Source organism: Bos indicus x Bos taurus, chromosome 5 (assembly GCF_003369695.1).
Source record: "Bos indicus x Bos taurus breed Angus x Brahman F1 hybrid chromosome 5, Bos_hybrid_MaternalHap_v2.0, whole genome shotgun sequence".
Classification (NCBI taxonomy): Eukaryota; Metazoa; Chordata; class Mammalia; order Artiodactyla; family Bovidae; genus Bos; species Bos indicus x Bos taurus.
In genome coordinates, this window is record NC_040080.1 from 119,018,819 (window position 1) to 119,041,390 (window position 22,572).

General features: G+C 41.0%; 1 protein-coding gene and 1 non-coding gene across 2 annotated transcripts in view; both read right to left on the minus strand.

The window, feature by feature from the left end:
- The window catches only part of LGR5 (leucine rich repeat containing G protein-coupled receptor 5), a 128,168-nt gene that overhangs the window by 32,123 nt on the left and 73,473 nt on the right, over window positions 1–22,572 (minus strand). The window contains 1 exon segment of the mRNA XM_027543365.1: window positions 13,820–13,891. Coding sequence (XP_027399166.1) covers window positions 13,820–13,891 — 72 coding nt within the window.
- Window positions 14,386–14,492, minus strand: LOC113893816. Its single transcript, XR_003511346.1, has one exon. It is a non-coding gene; the product is annotated as a U6 spliceosomal RNA (small nuclear RNA).

The window sequence follows — 22,572 nt, forward strand, 5'->3', positions numbered from 1 at the left end:
TGAGTTTCCGAGTTTTTGTTGACATATTGTCTGATGATTGCCAGTGGCTTATGCAGTGAAACTACAAGTGGCTTCTAAGTCCTGAAAAGGACTGACCTTCAAGTTTAGTGCAAAGGGGGAGCATGTACAGAAAAGGCTCTCTCTGCATTGAGTCACGGGCTTGTCTTTTTCGATATTTAAATTACTACCAAAGTTTCTGCAGGATCTCAAGTGATTCTGGCATCAGTTCCCAAAGTTAAGAAGCCCATTTCTCTGGATAGATGTCTTTTACGAATCATTTCTCCCGCCAGTAAAAAGGATGTAATCTGGTTTTCACACCATAATCTCAGAGCAATGTACTATCTGAAATGAAATGAGTAGGACCGGGCAATTGTTCACATTCCAAATTCTAACACACCCAGACCTGTTACTTGGCATCCTGAGTGTGGCACTAAATGTTTCTCTGTCTCAGCAGTTTCTTCATCTAAGAAGCTCCCCATAAATATACTCCTCCTCACTGTAGTGTTTTGAAGTCCATGTCCATCTGGCTGCAGTGGTCCAAATCTATTTCAGAGAGTGGTATATTATTCATGCTCAGAGATAGTGTCCAATTTAATCTTAACAGAAGATCTCAAGACAAACCTAAGTGTGGAATTCATTATTCAGCCACTTGTACAGGTGGGTCTTACAGAGCAAGGTTAAGAGTGTGGACACAGCAGCTGGCAGGGCACAAGTTGTGCCTATTCAGCGAGTAAACAAAGAGCTCATATTATGTCAACCTGGTCTTTAGGGGCAGCTGGACATTGTTCATTCACATGCTTGAAAAATGCAATATTGAAGTGCTAGACTTTAAGGAAAACACCGCCACGCGGTAGTGGTGTTTCATTTCTACATGAGAACACATGTAGAAATGTCAGGAGCAGCAAAAATGACTATGTATATAACTCCACTTTTTCAGGCTCTCTTTGTCATCATTCCTATTTCTTGCAAGTCACAAGGATGTGTGTGTGTGTGTGTGTGTGTGTGTTCAGTCATCTCAGAATCTGTGAAAAAGTGAAGAGACTTGGGATGAGAAATTTTGAGTCCAAGTCAAATAACAGCTATATGATCATGGCCAAGTCAACAGACCTCAGCTTTCACATCTATAAATTGGGGGTAACTGCTCTATCTAATGGATGGCTTTATGATTAAAGAAAATAATACAATAAGACTTTGTAAACTATAAAGCCCCTTAATGATTTTACATTATTATTGCTTGAAGTGGGTTAACAGTTGGTGTTTTTGTGCTTTGACATAGAAACCAGTCAGAAAAAAAGAAGAAACTCACATTTTCCCTTAGTCAAACATTGGTTACATGAGTGCCACCTGTCAGTAAATTTCAGTTCTGAGACATGCAGACTACTCTTTCATCCCTTGTAACAGAAACAATGAAGTGGTGTCTGCAAACAGACTTAATAGAAGTCACCCTTCCTTTCCGGCCTCCAGTATTATCATTACGTGTGTGTGTGTGTGTGTGTGTGTGTGTGTGTGTGTGAGTATCACAACGGGCAAATAGTTTTGTTCCTGTTACATTACTGAATAGTACGTCTTCACTCTGAAGGCAAAGGAGAAGTGATGACATATGGTAGATGGCACACTGTCAGAGAAAGTTTCTAGCAACGGTCTTGGCATTGAAATATCCTTTGATAATGTGGCAGAAGCAGCATAAAGCCTGCAAGCAGTTAGGTGTAGCAAAATAAAACACTTTAACATGGCCCCACATTCTTTCTGACAAACAAACCTCTTAATGATGATCTTGAAATGCAGTATGAGATGTATGGAGAGAGTAACATGGAAACTTACATCACCATGTGTAAAATAGATAGCCATTGGGAATTTGCTGTATGGCTCAGGAAACTCAAACAGGGGCTCTGTACCAACCTAGAGGGGTGGGTTGGGGCGTGAGATGGGGGGGAGGTTCAAAAGGGAGGGGAATATGTATACCTATGGCTGAGTCATGTTGAGGTTTGACAGAAAAGGGCAAAATTCTGTAAAGCAATTATCCTTCAATTAAAAAATAAATAAACAAAAAAGAAAAGTAACGACTATATGGGAAATGACACGCATTGTATGCACCATTTGTTCCTTATAACTTACAGAAAATGATAGATAAAATAACATTTCACTCTACTTCTTAAAGTCGCATGGAATTACCTACATAAGGAATGTATGGGAAACTGGAAAGTGCACTGAATTAGAAATAAGACACAGATTTAACTCAAGATTGTCACTTATTAATTCTGAGATCAGGGAGCATCCTGATTAATTTCTCTGAGGGTCAATTTCCATATCTGTAAAGCAGTATCACAACAGGTCACAAAATTATTATGGGAATTAAGTGAGAAAAATGTATGTGGAAGGATTTTGTAAGTGGTAAATCACTTTACAGATGATAGGCTTTTTATGTGAGAAAAAGTTTTGCATTTAGGAAATGGCATCATTCCCCGCTTTCCCAAAGTTTATTTTATTTTTTTTCTGAAGGCCTTAATCATTTGTAACATCAAATATCTCTATAGTAGATTGCCTTTTTTTTTTTTTTGTCATGTGAACTGACGGGATGACTGATTTTGCACTCTGTACATCCTTAAAGTGCATGTTTTGATTGGTGTTATAGGAAGGCTTCCCTCACAGAGAAAAGGAGATGCACAAATCTTTTGTGTTACTCAGCAAAGGTCCAAAAAGGCCTCAAGGCCTAAAGTGGCTGGGGAAAAGAAGATATCATCTGATGCCAGAACACAATTTTTATTAAGTATGAGCTTTTGCAGTGTCACTTAGAGGACCACAGCCGATGAGGAACGGATCTGTTCTGACTTTGGGTGTATGTTGAAACAACTTCTTCTCTGGGGGAGGACTGGAGGGCGGGGGCTCCACAGATGCCTACAGGGGTTTTATTGGACTAACTGCTGGGCCTAGGGGGCTGTTTCTCAGGGCCCTGGGTCATGTCTTCTCATCACTGGCACCTGCTCAGGACCATCCACTTCAGCCTGATGGCTTCAATAACTTTGAATATCCAAGATAAGCATTTGGAGGCGGGATAACTTCAGTCCCAGGAAGTTTCTGGGTTACTTCCCTGTGAGAAATGTCTTGCCACCACCCGCACCCCCCTCAAGCATTCTTTAAGATCTGTGTAAAAATATTCCTCTGGGAATCATGCTGCCTGCAGAAGACTAGATACACTAATAATGGGTGTGCTGTGGGAAGGTCACGCTGGTAGCTGAGTGCAGGAGGAGATGGGGGACAGGAAGTGACAAAGGTGGTTGTAGTCATGGGGTGAGAAAGGATGTGTGCTAGAAAGAAGTGTGGGGAGGTGGAGCAAGGCCTGGGATGAAGGACATTAATTAAATAAGTAACCTGACCAAACAGGGCGACTTGGTACATATGACCAGAAAGGAAGACAAGGAAGCTATGGTGGCTCAGTGTTCTGGGCAGCTGGAACTGTGCAGGGGTGAACGTTAGCCAGTATTATATAAATGAAAGATAAAACAGATCTGCATTTCACTGTGAATACAGTTCTGTAATATCAATGTATCCTATGTGAGGATGAACTGAAAGGTAATGGGCAAAAAAAAAAAAAAAAAAAAAATCAATTTTAATGTCAGGAAAAAGCAAAAAAAAAAAGTTATTTTCTTACCTTCTCTCTTAAGTTCTTCCCTATTGTTTCCATGCAAAAAAGCTTAATTTTGCAATTTTTCTCTTTTAAAAGGAACATTATGTTAATCCATTCCACACTCTTGAAAAGAATTTTTGCTTTATAGATGGCATTATGGTAGGGATTAGTGAATTGATGAGGTCACTCCAGCTACTGTTTCTCTAGGAAATAGACCTTTACATGTATCTTGTATATGCTGCCTTGTCCGGTGTATAACACAAACTTATATGTTTGAGAATATCTTTGATAAGCCATTAACTACAAGGAAGAAAGCGTTAGTCAAAAGATAAGCCATTGATCTTGGCTAATTCTCATCTGAGATGACTGTAGTATTGTCAATGATTCACATGGATGACTTGAGGGGAAAAAGGGCAAAGTGTGAAGAATGTTGCGGCTGCAGGTTTAATACAGCTTACGGAGACTCTTCAATAAACGGACCTACGAAGCACAGCATTTGACATGGCTGTTTTATAGTTGGATGAGCATTTCTCTTCTTTTAAATAAATGATCAACTCTCTTGTACATTTTGTGAGGAGACCACTTTGAACAATTCCTGGGAGTCAAACTAGCACCGTGATTTAGTTCATTTATAACATTTTAAGAAATGAGAGCAGTTTCAATGATTATCTTATTTTTGCTACTAAATGAAAAGCATGTAGTTCTAAGCTTGTATAGGATACAATTTGACTAAATCCCTCAAGTTTTGTTATGGTGAAATTTTACTGCTTAGAAGTTTTATTGCATTGGAACCAGTCGGTCATTGGAATTGAATTTGCCAGATCATTTTGATAATAATACTATCAAGATGGAATTTTATCCACATGAACTCTTATAGATTGTATTGATTTATATGAATTCTTCATAATCAAATGAGTCACTTTTTGTTATTTTTTTTAATATTTATGAAGTGATGACAATGTAGAATTCAACTTTCTAGTGAAATTTACCATCTATAACCTAGGAAGATATAAGCATATGAATTCATATGAACACCATGATTGCTTACATGGGAATTTCTGCTTCTATCTTTCTATTTTCCATCTTATTTACTGATAAACTTAATGTAAACCAGGAAGAAAAATTTTTGCTTTAGACTTATGTCTGAAAGGGTAAAAAGGTTTTTTCCATCTCTGCAACTTGGGGAGAGAGAAGGTGTACAGGTTTATGGAGGTATAATAATTTAGAGACTAGTCAGCTGACTTGTCTCTGAAGTGAATGAGACAAGTGATCTCACACCGGATGAAATGTCTAACAGAATCAAACTTCTGTCTCTCTGGTATCATCGGGAAGTACAAGATTCCAATGAGAAACATATTTTAAAGTCAATTTACATGAAGCTGCTCAGTTTCTCAGAGGTTACCACTGCTGTGAATTTTTTAACAGGAAGATGACCCAGAACAAAAGTGCCATGAGTATTTTCTTTCATTTCATTTTTCTCCATAGAAAACAAAGACCTCCTTTTTGTCAGGGGCACCATTAGTCTCCCAGCTATCAACAGAGTCTGGAATCTGGGGGTCATCTCCCATTGCTTTCCAGACAATCATTCTCCAAGGTTTCTCCATTTATCTTCATCTCCAAGATTGTCCACTTCCACTGCCTAGTAAAGTGTCTTATCTCTTCACACCTGCATTATGCAACAGCCTCTAGCTGGTCCTTTTGCCTTTGATCTCTTATCTCTTTGATTAATCCTGAAGGCTGCTGCCAGATGAGTCTCCCTAAAACGGGGCTCTATGTCATGCCCTTTAGGAACCCACAGCTCTTCCACATTGCCATCCCTTTCAAATCCCAATTTCTTGTTCTGACATTCAGAGTGTATGACCTTATCTAGCCAAACTTTTCTCTTATTTCTGTGTCCCATTCAAGTCCCTTCCTCAGCTCCGTCCTTATTTATTTTCGGCTGTGCTGGCTCTTCATTGCTGTGCAGGCTTCTCTCTGGTTGAGGAGAGAGATGCCTTCTCCTGTTGTGGAGCACGGGCTCCAGGGAATGTGGGCTTCGGTCGTTTCAGCACGTGAACTCAATGGTTGCAGTTCTGGGCTCAAGAGCACAGGCTCAGCAGTTGTGGGGCACAGGCTTAGTTGCTCTGTGGTAGGTGGGATCCTCCTGGTGCGTTGGCAGGTGGATTCTTCACCACTGAGCCACCAGGGAAGCCCTGCGCCGTGCTTCTGAGCCTTGTCTTCAGGAACAACTTCTTACTCCTGCCTATCCAAATCTCCCCAACCTGAGACTTAATTTTATTACTCTTCTCTGAACCCTTCTCTTGAAGTGGGAAGTTCTTGCAGTGGGGTTAAAACAATGGGAAAGCTAAAGCTTGTAGAGCTAAAGCTTGTAGATCAACTTCTAAACCCTTCAAGGAAACAGTGGGATGTACAGCTCAGGAGGGCAGTAGGAAAACCAGAGTACAGAGATACAAGTTGAGAGCCAGGGAGACCAGTGAGTGCAGGCCACAGTAAAAGTGGGGGAATCAGCTGAGCCTGAGCAGCTGTTTAGAACATCACTTAGAGTTTGAGGTGTTGGCTCAGTTCAACAAATATTTCGTGGGTACTTCCTTTGTAGGTACAGTATGTGGTGCTGGAGATCTAGCAATAAACCAGGCAGACATGTTGCAATCTTTATGGAGCATATTTTCTAAAGAGTAGTCAATCAAATCACTACAATAAAGTATTAGGTAACAGGAAATGCATGGTAGAAGGACCTAACTTAAATTTCACTTTTCTTTGAGATCCAGATCTGGATTTCAAACTGCCTATGTGACGTCTCTACTGAGTTGTTCCTCTTCAGATAAGACATCTGGTCTTAAAAATGTTCAAGACCAAACTCATCTCCTCAAATATAGTCCTCTACTAGGATTTCTTATCTCAGTGATAAGCTTCATTAAGCACGTGATTATAGAAATCAGAAAGTTAGGGAACATCTCCTACACATTTTTCTTCTTCATTCCTCATAGTCAATTCATTACCAAATACTGGTAATGTTACCTAAAATTTTCTCAAATCCATTTCCCTTTCTCCATCGTTACTGCCCACATCCTGACAAACTTCCCCTTTCTCTCTTAGACTATTTCATTAACACAGATCCAATCATGCCCTTTCTGGCTCAAAATCTTCCAGTGGATTCTCACTGCTTTTATAATAAAGTCTAAAATCCACGGCATGTCCCAGTGTGCTTTCAAGGGGTCTGGACCCCTCCTGCCTCACCAGGCTCTTGCTGCACTTCTGCCTTGCTCTTTCAGCTTCAGCCATGCTAATCTTGTCTCTGATTCTCAATGGACCAGTTCCCCTCTCCCCACACCCTCACTGCAAAGTTTTGCACACGTTGTTCCCTTTGCTGGAAAGTTCTTCCCTCTTGCCTTTGTCTTTAGTATTGTCTTTAGTATCAACTTTTCCCTTCGCAGTAAGGACAAGTTTCCCTTTCTCACCTATGGTTTCCTTCATCAGGAAAGTGGAGACAAGCTCCACCTCCCAGGAAATGAGGGAACGGACAACCAAATGCTCAGGAAAATGCTGAAAAAGCTCTGACTGGCCCTCACATGAATCAATGTTGTTCTCTTCCCGTCATCAATTTATGGATTTCTTTCCTGAACCTCCACGACCACATGCCTAGAGCGACTATGTGTTCCCATCAGGCTCCTTTCCCTCCTGTTAGCACATTTTGTCGTGTGCTCATTCTCTGCAGTGGATTCTTTTAGGAAGGCAGGACAGAACAGTGATAAAATAGGAAGACTTTCGAGGTAGAAAGGCCAGAGGTCTTACCCCAGACTCCCCTCTGGCCTGACTCCGTTAAAGGACAAATGACCTTCAGGAGGCTCAGTAACACCTCTGAGCTTTCTCCTCCCTCATCACTAAGGAAGGGGTGACCTCAGATCCCGTCTCATGAGGTTGATTTTAGGGTGAAGTGAGATGATGCAGGTAAGAATTTGAATAGATATGAACGGCTTTTGAGCATTTCTGATTCTATCCTTGTCTTGTTCCTAAACTTTACTGCTTCTTTGTGTGCCTTTTCACATTTTCCAGCCCCCATTATTCCAGAAAAGGGGACGCTCCGCCCCATTCACAGTGTGCCTTCCCAGAGTCGGCATCCTTTTAGCTTCTCACTAGTCCAACGTACTTTTCAAAGCTACACTTGATGTGACACCACGAGATGAAAGAGCTGATTTTACTTCTCATTGCATAACATCTGTGTTCTCTTTTAGTTATTTACCTATCTGATATGATTGTCAAATCTGTGCCTTATAGAACTGGTAGATAACCTGTGATAGCAGTTATAGTATTTCACACCTCGGGTCTTGCTTAAAGTGCTCACATTTTGATTTTGGTTTTCATTTGATTCTGAGGCTCCAATTTGAGCTCTCTCTTTCTGTGGAAAAAAGGGCTTTGCCTTTGAAAATAATTTTCTCCTAATGTTTGTTTTTCTTGACCTCGTGGCATGTGGGATCCTAGTTCCCCCAACCAGGGCTTGAACCTGCACCCTTGCCTTGAAAGCGTGCGGTCTTAATTACTGCACCACCAGGGCAGTCCCCTCTCCCGATGTTTAAATGGGAGGAGGGGGACAAGGCAAAACCCTTTCTCCTCAGAACAGTTCACTGGTGCTGGTTTGCATGTGGTGTGTGAAATGAACTCCAGATAGCTCAACAGACAAAAGTCTTAGTCTCTAGAACTTCCCAGTGCTCCTCCATCCCAAGATAGACCTAATGTATTGGCCTTGTTGTGAAAAACGAAACCAAGACCATGGTGGATTTTAATTATGTAAGCTTAAAATTTCTCTTTCTGGACACTATTTTAGTGGAAGGAATAATGTCACTAATACTAAAACTTTGCTTTTTTTTTTTTTAACCCTTTTGATCTTTTAATCTTATCCCCTTGGTTACCTCCCTTTGCTTTCTTTTCATCTTTTTATACCCCGCTGTCTTCTGTTACTTCCTTTATCCTCAGGCTGAAACCCAAGAGGCTCCTGGCTGTTGACAGGGGGGATCTGCTGCTGCTTCTAGGCTTGCCTTCCTTTCTGCTCAGCACTGTGAGCCCTGCCTCTTCTTCCTCACCTCCTCCTCTTCCTGCTGACTCTCTTTTTGGATTATTAGTAGCAAAACCCTACTCTGAAGAGTCAAGGGGAAGTTAGTGACGTTTCACAGGGTTCAAGGAGGGGGGTGTCTATAGCCCTTAAGGCACTGTCACAGTGAGATGCTCAGGCAGCTCATATTCCAGCAAGAGTTAGATGCTCTTCTCAGGTCTTAAAATAATGTCTGTACTCTAAAGATGATTATCAGCTAATTGGAGACTAGAGACAATACTAAAGACATGTTTAATTCTCCTTTCATTTTCTATTTACCAGCTCATGATTTTTACAATTGTGCATTTTCCACAATTAGTTTCGCTATTGCAGAGTTGGCATGAAAATCAACATATATTAAATAGTATAGTACTTAATACTATTTAATATTAGCTGGACAGACATGAATATGTCATTTTCTTTGATCACCCTGAACTTCCACTAATGACAGGAAGATGCTTGAATATCATTAATGACTGTCAGCCAATGAAGCAATGATTTTATTTTTTTTCAATGATCTATTTCTTAACAATATATGTGAGGATGTGGGAGGGTTAAGTTTTGAGATTCCATCAAATCACTGTAATCTGATCCTAGTCCTCCAGTAACTATAATGCCAAACGTTTCTTGGTGAAATCCAGTTCACTGTGAATTCTGATTACATTTCCTATTCCTTTCCAAAAAACAGAAAGGAAATTAAGTTATATTTGATTACACTACAAAAAAGTCCAACTGGTGTCTGGGCAGTCACTGCCATGTCAGAAACCTAGTGTACAAGGTACGTATTTTACAGAGGCAGGCTCCGGGCTGCTGGGCTCGGGTACACGGACTTGCCCTCTTACTCTTTAGTTGAACAGTTTGTAAGCATCAGGAGAGCTCAAAGAACACAAATGTACCTATGTGTTCTCATTGTGAACGAGGCAAACTATTTGTTGTTTACATGCAACCAGTGAAAATCACATCCCTTGAAACATGAGTACAATTTGTTTCTTCCTTGCAGTAGGTTACCAGTTTCCACGTATATCAAGTTTCTTAAGTTTGTTCCGTGAAGCCAAGTCTACATGGGAGGTGCTGATGCTGCTGTTCTATGGGCACATTTGATAGCAGGATAATACGCATGTGGCCTCCTCACTTCACCTACCCCAGAGTGTCAGTAGGACTAAATAGGGAGATACGAGCTATCTCAAATAAGCACAAACAAGTCAACTTTGTGAATAAAAGGCTCTTGACTTTCATTTCACATTAGTTCATGCGGGCGTGCACACTAAGTCACTTCAGTAGTGTCTGACTCCTTGTGACCCAATGGACTGTAGCCCTCCAGGCTCCTCTGTCCATGGGGTTCTCCAGGCAAGAGTACTGGAGTGGGTTGCCATGCCCTCCTCCAGGAGAATCTTCGTGACCTGAAGACTGAAGTCTCTTATGTCTCCTGCACTGGCCAGCGGGTTCTTTACACTAGCACCACCGGGAAAGCCCCATGTTAGTTCCTGTGTGGTATGCGTGTAACTGTGTGTGTGCGAGTGCTAAGTCACTTCAGTCACATCCGATTCTGTGCAAACCTATGGACTGCAGCTCTCCAGACTCCTCTGTCCATGAGATTCTCCAGGCAAGAGTACTGGAGTGGGTTGCCATACCCTTCTCCATGGGATCTTCCCGATCCAGGGACCGAACCCATGTTTCTTATGTCCCCCTGAATTGGCAGGTGGGTTCTTTACTGGAATGCAAAATATGGGCTTTGTTATTATTTCAGGTTTGAAAAGAGTTCAGGAGGATATTTGCAAATCATCTCAGGACACTCCTTTTCCCCAATACTCACTTAAGAACCACTTAACTATATCATTAAACTGCTTAGAAATCACTGATGTTTGGGTCTCCTACAGAGGTTCTCATTATAATTGGTCTGGGATGAGGCCTAGGCTCTCAGACTCTCCAGATAATTCAACAATTCACTTCAGAAGTTTCAAAGCCAGGAATGCACAGGGGTGATGCATTCCCAGCCCCTGAGAAGTGCAGAGTGCTTCTTCGAGAGTGAATGAATAACAAGGAAAATAATAAAGTGGAGAAAAAGAGAGTGAATTCAAGAGAGAGAAAAAAGGAACTATTAGAAAAAGGGTGAGTAGGACTTCCCTGGTGGTCCAGTGGCTACGACTCCATGCTCCAGTGCAGAGGCGCTGCGTTCAATCTCTGGTCAGGGCACTAGAGCCCACATGCTGCAACAAAGAGTTCGACGGCCACAACGAAGATCTCACGGAGCCAAATAAATAGTTTTTAAAACGTGTAAGTGCAGGTCTAAGCGTTGACGGCAGTCCAAGAAAAGCTAGACAGGTAGCTGAACAGAAGCCTTCCAGGTGTCATGGATGAGACAGGTGTCACCTCCTTTGTTGCTTGTATTGCTGTGAATGTAGCACGGAGGCTGAAGTTTGCATGGGAGATGAATGGCCAATGGATAAGGAATGCATGTTTGTAATGACCATTTGATGCAAACCGTTTTTATTTTCTCCTGCTTGTAAGAAGCAGGAGAAATATTATTAAAATCCAACAAAATTCTGTAAAGCAATTATCCTTCAATTAAAAAATAAATAAATTTAAAAAACAGCAACAACAAAAGAACATCTTGCATCTGGGATAAGAGTAAAACTTTAAAACAGCTCACAGTAGCCCAAATCTCCAAACTGGGTAAAGGATGCCTTTGGTTGGTTCAGTATTGTGTCTGTGTGGCTGGTGGTTAAAGTTTATAATGCTCTTCTGTCCAATCTTAATGCTTGTATCAAAGTATTACAAAAACTGTGAGACAAGTGTCATAGCGGCACACACTGCCAACACCCAACACCTCCATGGTCTGTTGTGTGCTGGGCAAAGGGACCCGGGACAAACAGCACATAACCAGCGATACAATCCAGGCGCACAGGGGACCCACCATCCATCTCCATGCCTCAGTTTGAATGTGGAGCATCCCACTAGAAAGTTAACCCTAGGCTTTCTCACAGGGAACACACACTTACAAGGTTTCAAACGCCATTGTTTTTGTGAACCGGACACCAAGTGCAAGAGACGCCTGTGACCAGTAAACGGCTAGATGGTAAGAAACCAAATCTGAACACCTTGATCAGAGAGGCACCGCGCAGTTCGAGTGAACAAAAGATTCATGGTTCTCACTTTCTCAAAGAGTTCACTTCGGTGTGTGTTCTGTTTGTGGTCTTCTTTCAGCTGATGGTGGCTTTTGGTTACAAACCCTTATCCTTCCATCTTCCGCCTGCCTCACAGCTGTTTAAAGTTCCTGTTGGCCTCTGCTATGATCTCGCTTTTCAATTCACCACTAGACCCTGTGCCCTGACACAGACAACCCAGCTCCAGTGCTCTGCTGCTCTGGCTGCTTCTTTCCTTCAGGAAGAGGCTTGTGCAACAAAAGAGGGGTGATGCCGTGATGCCACTACAGAGCTCCTGAAAACGCAGTCGACCCATCCCCAGCCACAAAGGGGCTCTTGTGGGCTTGTTTATCTCTAGGCTGGTGAAAACCTAGGAAGTCACTTTGTTCGACTGGAATCAAAAGCTTAAAATGGTCTCCAGCGCAGATTTACTTTCATTAAAAAAAAGAGATCAAAGGAACAGAGTGTCATCTCATGTTCCTGCTTCTCTTGAGTCACCTTGGTAAAAGGCATTAAGCAAACTATGTGTAATTATTAACCAATGGATTCTTTACCACGATGTTCAACTCAAGTCTGCAATATTTATTTGTCTTTTTTTAATATATTTATTTCCCTCATCCTTCTAGACCAGAAATCAGTATTCTGTTTGACAGATGAGGACCTTCAGTGTAAGCAAGATGAAAGCATATATTACACATGTGGATATTGGAAATCAGGCAATATGCTGTAAACACATACATTCTGATGAGATGGAGATTGACTGGTCAAGCCCTCCTGGGACAGTGTTGTCCAACAGTCACTGTAATCAACTGCTTATAACTCAGGCTCCAAAGCATCTAGCTGGTAAGAAAGTTCTATCTGTGAGGAATAACCAATTTTCATTCATTCAGAGGCTTTAAATAAGAGGAGGGTGGAAACTCCTGATGGAAAACTTGTGGATTCCCAGTAAGGACCGCCAGCACCACTGCGGTGGGGGTTAGAGTGCCTGTGTGTGGTGTGTGAATCTGGGGTGTGTGTGGTTTTCTGTGGGACTCTCTGAATTAGTCTGTCTCCCTGTGTGGGGTGGTGAGTACGCGCTGGTTTGTAGACCTGCCCGGTATGACATTAAGACATACCATTAGATCATAGCTTCATGAATTGAGGTCCCCTGATGCACCTATAGAACTTGAAAAATTAAGGATGGAGATTCAAGAGTGAGGGGACAAAAGTACACCTGTGGTTAGATGTGTGACAGAAATCAAACCAATGTTGTAAAGCAATCAATCAATTAAAAATAAACTTTAAAAAAATTAAGCATTTATTTGACTCAGCAAAATTGCATTACAGGGCAGCTCTGATAATCTAAACACAGAATAAACTGATGATACCAAGAGGTCTAGATTTTGACTCTCATTTTTCTAAATAAAAGGAGAAAGTATCATTCCTGATTTGAATTCAGAAACTAAAATATTGTAGAGAGGGGTGATACCAACATATGTGTGTGTGTTCAGTCACTCAGTCGTGTCTGACTCTGCCATCCTACGGACTGAGCCTGCCAGGCTCCTCTGTCCATGGGGTTTTCCAGGCAAGAATACTGGAGTGGGTTGACATTTCTTCCTGCAGGAGATCTTCCTGACCCAGGGATCAAACTTGCGTCTCTTGTGTCTCCTGCACTGCATGTGGATTCTTTACCACTGAGCCACCTGGGAAGCCCTGATACCAACACATCCAAGAGGCTTTTCATTTCAGATCTTCTGATTAAGTCTCTGCCCTGAAACCCCAAACTCCAACATGGGTGTTTTCCATATATATTGTTTAATGAGGGTGAAAAGAACAATTTCGTTGTTGCTCTAATGGAAACCCTCACTTGCAGCTTATTTAAGCACAGCCCCTAGCCAAGGAATTTACTAAAATGGTCAATTGGACATTTCAGTGCTCCTTCCCAAACTGACCCAGAGAACATGCTGGAATTTCAACTATACTTACAGGGACTGAAGGCTTCGCAGGTTCTGTAGCGCCTCTGTGGGCACCTGTCTTAGGTGATTGTTCTGCAGCATACTGCACATCAAAACAAATGGAGAAAAACATTAATGACAGTTAGCAATAATTAGGAGAAGGCAATGGCACCCCACTCCAGCACTCTTGCCTGGAAAATCCCACGGGTGGAGGAGCCTGGTAGGCTGCAGTCCATGGGACTAGGAGTCGGACACGACTAAGCGACTTCACTTTCCCTTTTCACTTTCATGCATTGGAGAAGGAAATGGCAACCCACTCCAGTGTTCTTGCCTTGAGAATCCCAGGGACGGGGGAGCCTGTGGGCTGCCGTCTATGGGATTGCAAAGAGTCGGACACGACTGACGTGACTTAGCAGCAGCAGCAGCAATAATTGACAATATCCAGCATAACAATGTCAGGTACTGTTCTAGGTGTCAGGGAAACAGCAAAGCATCAGACAAAACCTTGGCCTGTGGGGAGCTTAAAGTCCTATGTGGAGAGACAGATAATTAAAAATTAACAAACGAGTATACAACTTGAGGCAAGTGACAGGTACCACACACAGAGAAGAAAACATGGATTAGGGTATCATCCTTGTGCACCGGCCATGCTAATCTTCTCTGTATTGGGCCAATTTTAGTATATGTGCTGCCAAAGTGAGCACCATGGATTTGGCATAGATGGTAATAAGGGGGTGAGGGTTTAATTTGAAAGGTGGCAAGAGAAGATCTCTCTGAGGAGGTGATTTTTCAGGAGATACCAGAATGGTGTCAGGGAGCAAAACATTTGAACATCTGGGAAGTTACTGAGGAAGTGAGAAGAGCAAGTGCAAAGGCCCTGAGGCTGGAGCTTGCTTGACTTGTTAAAGGAGCAGCAAGGACCAGTGTGACAAGGAGGGATAAGTGAGCACGAGAGAGAGAGGCCAAGCTAAGGCCGTCTCGGGAAGGAGTCGCAGGGCTTATTTTAAGGTGGTGAGAAACTCTCCTTGAAGGGTTTACATGAGTGGAAATGATGTGATCTTATTCATGTTTCTAATGGATCACCATGGTGACAAATGGATTAGACAAGATAGAAGTAAGGATAATAATGTGCTGTGCTGCTCAGTCATGTCTGACTGTTTGTGGCCTCATGGTCTGAAGCCTGCCAGGCTCCTCTGTCCATGGGGATTCTCCAGGCAGGAGTACTGGAGTGGGTTGCCATGCCCTCCTCCAGGGGATCTTCCCAACCCAGGGACTGAACTTAGGTCTCCCTCATTGCTGGCAGATTCTTTACCATCTGAGTCACCAGGGAAGGCTGAGAATACTGGAGTGGGTAGCCTATCCCTTCTCCAGGGGAATGTCCCAATCCAGGAATCAAACTGGTTCTCCTGCACTGCAGGCGGATTCTTTACCAGCTGAGCTACCAGGGAAGGATAACAGTAGGAGACTATTAAAGATATTCCTCCTTCTTACATGTCATATTTTGATATAAACGCTTTTGTGAACTATTGCAATAGTTCTTTTCAGAACATGGCGGCTACAGAATGGAAACACCTGGCAACAAGGAAGTGAAATACATCATTGCTAGTGGGAAACAGTATGGAAAAATTTTCATTAGATGCATTACCCTGTTACCTGATTCAGAAATGTTTATAACACTAATTTTGCAGGCACTCTGACTCCAAAGACTGATATACTTCCCACTGCCTCTTGCAGCATTCTCTTGAGGAATAAATGTACACATTTTCAGGTTGTATGCCTTATACAGTATGATTAAGAGCCTGGGTTCTTGGATTTGACTACCTCTTCCCTGCCAGTAGCCCCATGGCCTCAGGGAAATCATTCAATCTCTCCACATCTCAGTGATCAGTAATAATACCCACCCCCCAGGGCTTATTGTGATGATCTAATAACTGAAAGTACATAGAACAATACCTGCTGCCTGGTAAACATTCAGTAAAGGTTGGCCCTTTTTGTGTGACTTGTTAAACCTCTTCTCCAAACTAACGATATAGTGAGGCTGTACTGAATATAATGTTTTAATTAATGAGAAAATCGACCAATAAAAAAACTTCTATGCCTGTGGTTCTCAAATTTAGGGGTCATCAGAATTCACTGAAGACTTGTTAGTACAGTTTGCTGGGCCCCACCCTAAAAGTTCCTAGTTCAGTAGCTTTGGGTGGGGGCCAGGGAATTTTCATTTCCAACAAACTCCCAGATGACATTGGTGCTGTGAGGCAAGGCGCTGCACACAAAGAACCACCCTATACTCTGCTAAGTATTTCTAAGAATACGTTCACCTGAACTTGAGGCTGTCTTGAGCTTGGAGATGAGGTCTAGTTCTGAGTCTTGGCAAACAAACCATTTAACCTTCTTGATTCTTGGTGTTTGTTTGTTTGGTTTTTAATCTGTACAATGGGAATAGAATGATATCATCTGATTGATAAGGTGTTTGAAGGTTAAAATATGAAGGCATTTATTATACTTTCATATATGCTAGGGCTTCCCTGGTGGCTTGCATGATAAAGAATCTGCCTGCAATGCAGGAGACCCGGGTTCATTCCCTGGGTCAGGAAGACCCCCTGGAGAAGGGAATGGCAACCCACTCCAGTAACCTTACCTGGAAAATTCCATGGACAGAGGAACTTGGTGGGCTACAGTCCATGAGATCGCAGAGTCAGACACAACTGAGCAACTAACACTCGCTTTTTCATATATGCATGTAAGCTCATATCGAATAAGAGGTGAAAAACATTTGCTGTGCTTAGTCACTCAGTCTTGTCAGACTCTTTGAGACCCCATGGACTGTAGCCTGCCAGACTCCTCTGTCCATGGGAATTCTCCAGGCAAGAATACCAGAGTGGGTTGTCATGCCCTCCTCCAGGGGATCTTCCCAACCCAGGGATTGAACTCAGGTCTCCTGCATTGCAGGCAGATTCTTTACCATCTGAGCTATTTGGAGATCATAAAATTTATGCTTTTCTCACTGGGACTGAGATTCAGTTTTCTAAGAAATATAATTCTGTCACTTGTAATCCAGTAGTTTTAAACAAGTAATTTCATTATTTTAATCTTGCATTAAATTAACATTTCATAAATCAAAAGTCTCAAAATATATTAGTTCTTTAAGAACAAGGTCAAGATTTGGAGAGACCTCACACTTTCATTACTGGTTAGAGAACTGGGAAAATTGTAGCTCAAATGCTGTACTTTGCATAATTTACCTAAATATTAAAAGTTTACATTTCTACGTTATTTTATACCTTTCCAAGCAGTTTTAATATATGATGTAATGTTAACTTGACAAAAATGTTTTCTAAATGCCTCATTAATTGTGTGCTAAATTTAAATGATAAGATATAGATAATAGAATTAAACGATGTCTAAGCTTTGTAGGTAAAATGTTACTGGCTCAAAGTATGTATTGAATTGTCCTCCTATGCTTTGCTAACCAAATACTGAAACTTTTATAATGTTGTCTTTCTAAAATATTGGAAAATTAGAGTATTTAAATAGCTTTTCTTCACTGAATAGTTGCAAACTTTCTTGGTAGTTTTATATATTTGACTTCAGAAAATGGAACTTAAACTTTACTATGATGACTTTTAAAGCTACCCTGAGTTGCTGCTGCTGCTGCTAAGTCGCTCAGTCGTGTCTGACTCTTAGCGACCCCATGGACTGCAGCCTACCAGGCTCCTCCATCCACGGGATTTTCCAGGCAAGAGTACTGGAGTGGGTTGCCATTTCCTTCTCCATACCCTGAGCTACCTCCCTGCAATTTAATTTTCTACCATATCTATCAGTAAAACACCAAAAATACAATTAAAAAAAATCACTTAAGTTCTGATCTCTCCCTAAATAAATAACTTTTAATTACTTTCAAATGACAAAACAAAAATAAATTATCTTCATTATAGACTTACAAGTCTCCAGTGAGCTAATTAGAAAATTCTGTTTTTAAGATATTCCAGTGGGAGACAAAACAAAGGGTTTATAGCACTATGGAGTGCAATTAAAACAGAGTGCATTCACAACACAGCTGCTGATTTCTTTTATAAATAATCCTTTATTCAGTGCAGTCAATATAAGCAGAATTTACCATGAACTGAGTAAGAGCTTAGGTACTTACAACTTCATTTTTATCATTCACATATGGGTGAGAAAAGAAAATGAAACACTTTCTCTAGAGACAAAGGATGACTTCATATTTTCTTAATTTCTTTCCCCTAGGAGTTTTAAAATATTCACAATTACATTATAGCGTCCCCAAACTACTTTAACAATAAATTATCTTTTTTTATTTATTTTTTTGCCAATAGCACTAAATAAGATCAGGTACAGGTACAGTGAAGTAGGAGAGATGAAATTATATGTTGAAAGGGTACTCTGTAATACTGGCTTGATCCTCAGGTATTCTCTCTGCCTACTTGCCCCATGATTAGACATCAAGTAGTTTCCAGGCTCTTTTTCTGGAATGAGAGAACTCTGGCTAATTGTGACACTCCTATGGCTAGTTCTATCCATTCCCTCCATGTGGCTTTGGTTCTGGTGCTGGTGGCAAAGGAGGACAAGCCATTGCTTGACTGAATGGCTTACACAAGAGAATGAACCTTTGTTGAGGGGAAGCTGGTTCAGAATTCCACATGACTGGGAATTTTGCAATACCAAACCAATAATTAATTTTTATGAAGACCTATATTTACAGGAATCAGTTCAGTTCAGTTCAGTCGCTCAGTTGTGTCCGACTCTTTGCGACCCCATGAATCACAGCACGCCAGGCCTCCCTGTCCATCACCAACACCCAGAGTTCACTCAGACTCACGTCCATCGAGTCAGTGATGCCATCCAGCCATCTTATCCTCTGTCGTCCCCTTCTCCTCCTGCCCGGAATCCCTCCCAGCATCAGAGTCTTTTCCAATGAGTCAACTCTTCGCATGAGGTGGCCAAAGTATTGGAGTTTCAGTTTTAGCATCATTCCTTCCAAAGAAATCCCAGGGCTGATCTCCTTCAGAATGGACTGGTTGGATCTCCTTGCAGTCCAAGGGACTCTCAAGAGTCTTCTCCAACACCACGGTTCAAAAGCATCAATTCTTCGGCACTCAGCCTTCTTCACAGTCCAACTCTCACATCCATACATGACCACAGGAAAAACCATAGCCTTGACTAGATGGACCTTTTTTGGCAAAGTAATGTCTCTGCTTTTGAATATGCTGTCTAGGTTGGTCATAACTTTCCTTCCAAGGAATAATCATCTTTTAATTTCATGGCTACAGTCACCATCTGCAGTGATTTTGGAGCCCAAATAGTCATCTCAAATTTTAATGATCTTCCAAGGCTCACAATAACAAGATTTCTGATATAAAACAGCTCTCACCAAGAAGGATTGTTGGGGTCTTCATTTCCCATCTTCTAGGACTGAATTACTACTATCTTTCTCCTCCTTTTACCAGCTGCCCTTCTTTTTACCTTCCTTATATTGGTCAGGGCCCGAGATGAATATTACTTGTATATTACCTTCCTCACCATGCTACAGTATAATCAATTATTTCTTTCTTCCAGTGACTTTTGGGCTTTATAAAACATTTGAGTCAGTTTCCTTAATGGTAGCACCAGGCCTGCCTTGCTCAGCATTTTACCTCTAGCACTGTGGTTTGCAACCTTATTGGGCCCAATTTTCCCTTTAAAACCAAGTATTTTGTAATGCTTCATCTGTTGTGTTAAGATAAAGTTCATAAAAATAGAGCTATCTACACACATCATTTTAAAGGAAAAGACTCAACATAATATACTGCTTTAACTGCATTATAAAGGAGAAATAAAAGTAATTTATAATAAGGGAATATATGTATCATTATATATGTGATGCTCAGATGTGACTATCTTCGAAGGTCTGTCTATGAAAGAGTCAGATGCTTGCCTCTGTTTTTAATGAAGATGGTTGGATATGAGAAAAATACATGATCAGAAGTTATTCTGTCCAAAAACAGGGAAATGAGACTAGAGGTCTAAATGGATACTAGACTAAAATTTACAGTTAAGACACAACAGAATATGCTTGCTTTATATTTTATGGGAAAGAAGGAAATAACTTTTATTAAAATAAAGATAACATGCCAAGACATATTACACTCTCACAAATGAGCATGGAGGTTCTCACCAATGAATGCTTCTTATTGACAAGAGTGATATCAAAATAATCCTCTCTCTTTTACAAGATAGGACTGAACTACCACAGAGAACACCCACCCTATCTCAAAGTTCCATCACATCTGAGGTGAGCATCTGCTTTTCAGTACTTCAAGAGGCCCTAGAGGCCAAATCCCACCACAGACAACAGGAAATTGAGGCCAAATAGGAAAAAAGAAACAGTCGTGATACTGCCTTCATAGAAGCTGGGTGGTAGACCCTCCTGGATAGTGGAAGAGTAAGATTAAATATGCAACAGGCCACCCTAAAATAAACCATTATATAGTCATCAAGCATACATTTTGTATGCTTGTGCTCCCAACATTTTAAAAGGCCATAATGTGAAATACTTATAAAGCAAACTTTGTTAATGAAATTCAATGAGAACCCTGTGTTTCACATTTCTCTGCAAATTTAATGATATTTTTAAGAAGATGTTTTACAACTTCACGGTTATATATCTTTAATTTGTTTTGTGATTTCTGAGGTAATTCTATTGCACTAATATAATTTTCAAACACATATGTGGGTAGAAATCACAGGATGTACAAATTATTATACATTATTATACATTTATTATACATAAATATTATGCTGTGTTAATTATTCAATGATTTTTGAGAGACTATATTTATTTCATTTAATTTTTCAAGTACAGATTATTACACTTATGCGGAACTTTTGGTAAAACCTCTCAGTATTATTACATATAACAGTTTTTTCTGTTGCTATTGTTTGTTTAATTTATTTCTGCCTCGAGGGCCTTTCTCTAGTTGTGGAGTGGGGGCTGCTCTCCAGTCACAGCATGTGGGCTCAGTAGGGCACAGACTCAGTAGTTCTGGCACACAGGCTTAGCTGCTCCACGCACGTGGGATCCTCCCAGACCAGGGACTGAACCTGTGTCTCCTCCGCCGGCAGGCAGATTCTTTACCACTGAGCCACCAGGAAGCCCATGGAAGTGTTACTGACTGATGTCTGGTGTGGAGGGACGGTCAGAAGTCAAAAGGAATGCAGAGGGATTCTTTATGCTGGGCTGAGCGGCACATCGTAGGACAACTGACTACAAGCGAGTCATCCGGAAAACTGAAGATGCCTCCCCAAATTTCCAAAACATTCTGTGGCAGGTGTGATGACCATGGTTGAGAACCATTGCTCTAACACTGAATATTGGGTTGGCCAAAATGTTTGTTTGGGTTTCTTCATTACATCTTATGGGAAAATCCAAATGAATTTTTTGGCTAATCCAATCCTTTCCAAATATTTAACAACTGAGTTTGCTTGTTGTCTTTAAGTGAGTAAAATAAAGGGAAGAGCGAATACAATTCCTGGTACGGGTCTTGCTCCTTTTGAATCACCATCACATTGACAGTGGCCCAGCTGTAGTGCAAAGTCTGAAGTGTCAGTCCTTGGCTTACATCTCTTTTTGGACTTCTCATCTTGCTCAGAACATAAAACTGTCCAGGCTTTTCTGACATGACATACAGGATCCCTGTGACCAGGACCCTTTCTCTTCTTCATTTCCTTCCCACTTTGTCCTGGATGCTCAAGCACCACTTGCTTAGGGCTGGCTGTCCTCGGTTCCTCCTGCCTCTGTGTCTCTGTGCATATTACCCCCTCCATCGGCCACCTAATGTGGTTGGCTAGTCCCTAGCTGTGCTTCAAGGTCTGGGTCCCAGGTCATCTCTTTGGAGAAACATCTCTTCGAGGAAGTAGCATCTGAACCATCAAACTAGATAGAGTCCTTTCCTCGAAGTTCCATAGAACCAGAGCGATCTGTTTGTCTGTCTTGGTCACACTATCTCCATCCCACAATCTACCACGAGATTGTAAGCTCTTTGAGGGCATGGCCATACTTACTGATCTTTGTATTTCCAGCAATAATTTGTTCAATGACACTTTGAGTGATATGTGTGTGAGCATGTACACACACACACACACACACACACACTCTCTAGTTCAGTGTATCCAATATGTATTCTGTTAAGTGATTAAAATAATTGATTCCAATATAATTTAACAAGTCATCAAAATACTTAGTGGTACCTAGCTCAATATAGGAAAAACATCTTAGTTTTATCTAAACTTGATGTATCTAATGCATTTTGAATGGTTCCAAATATTTTGGTGGATTCATGGAAATATAGGCCCATTAGAATCAGTGCTACAGCCCTAAATTTTACCTTATGATGAATTAACATTAGGATTGGCTGTATGACAACTTAAAAATCTTCCTACACAATAGTAAAAATAATTCAAGGGTAGGAAGACCAAACCCAATCACCTAAGTAGATCAAGACTGAATAACAGTTCTACTTTTAAATTTAACTTTTAACAAGATATTAAATGTAAACAAAATTGCTTTTTAAAATAGCCTGTGTATCCCTCAGGTCAGTGAATGCAGTTTCCATTAAGCAGAAATATACCAAATGCTTCTTTAGCATTCATAACATTTATCTAAAAGAAAGGAAATAAAATCAGGTTATTTTCTCTGAAATAAAACTTTCTTGGTAGAGCTTTCAACTTGTGTTATCTATTTCCTCTAAAACATTCCCTTTTTTCCTACACAGAATAAACTGAAAA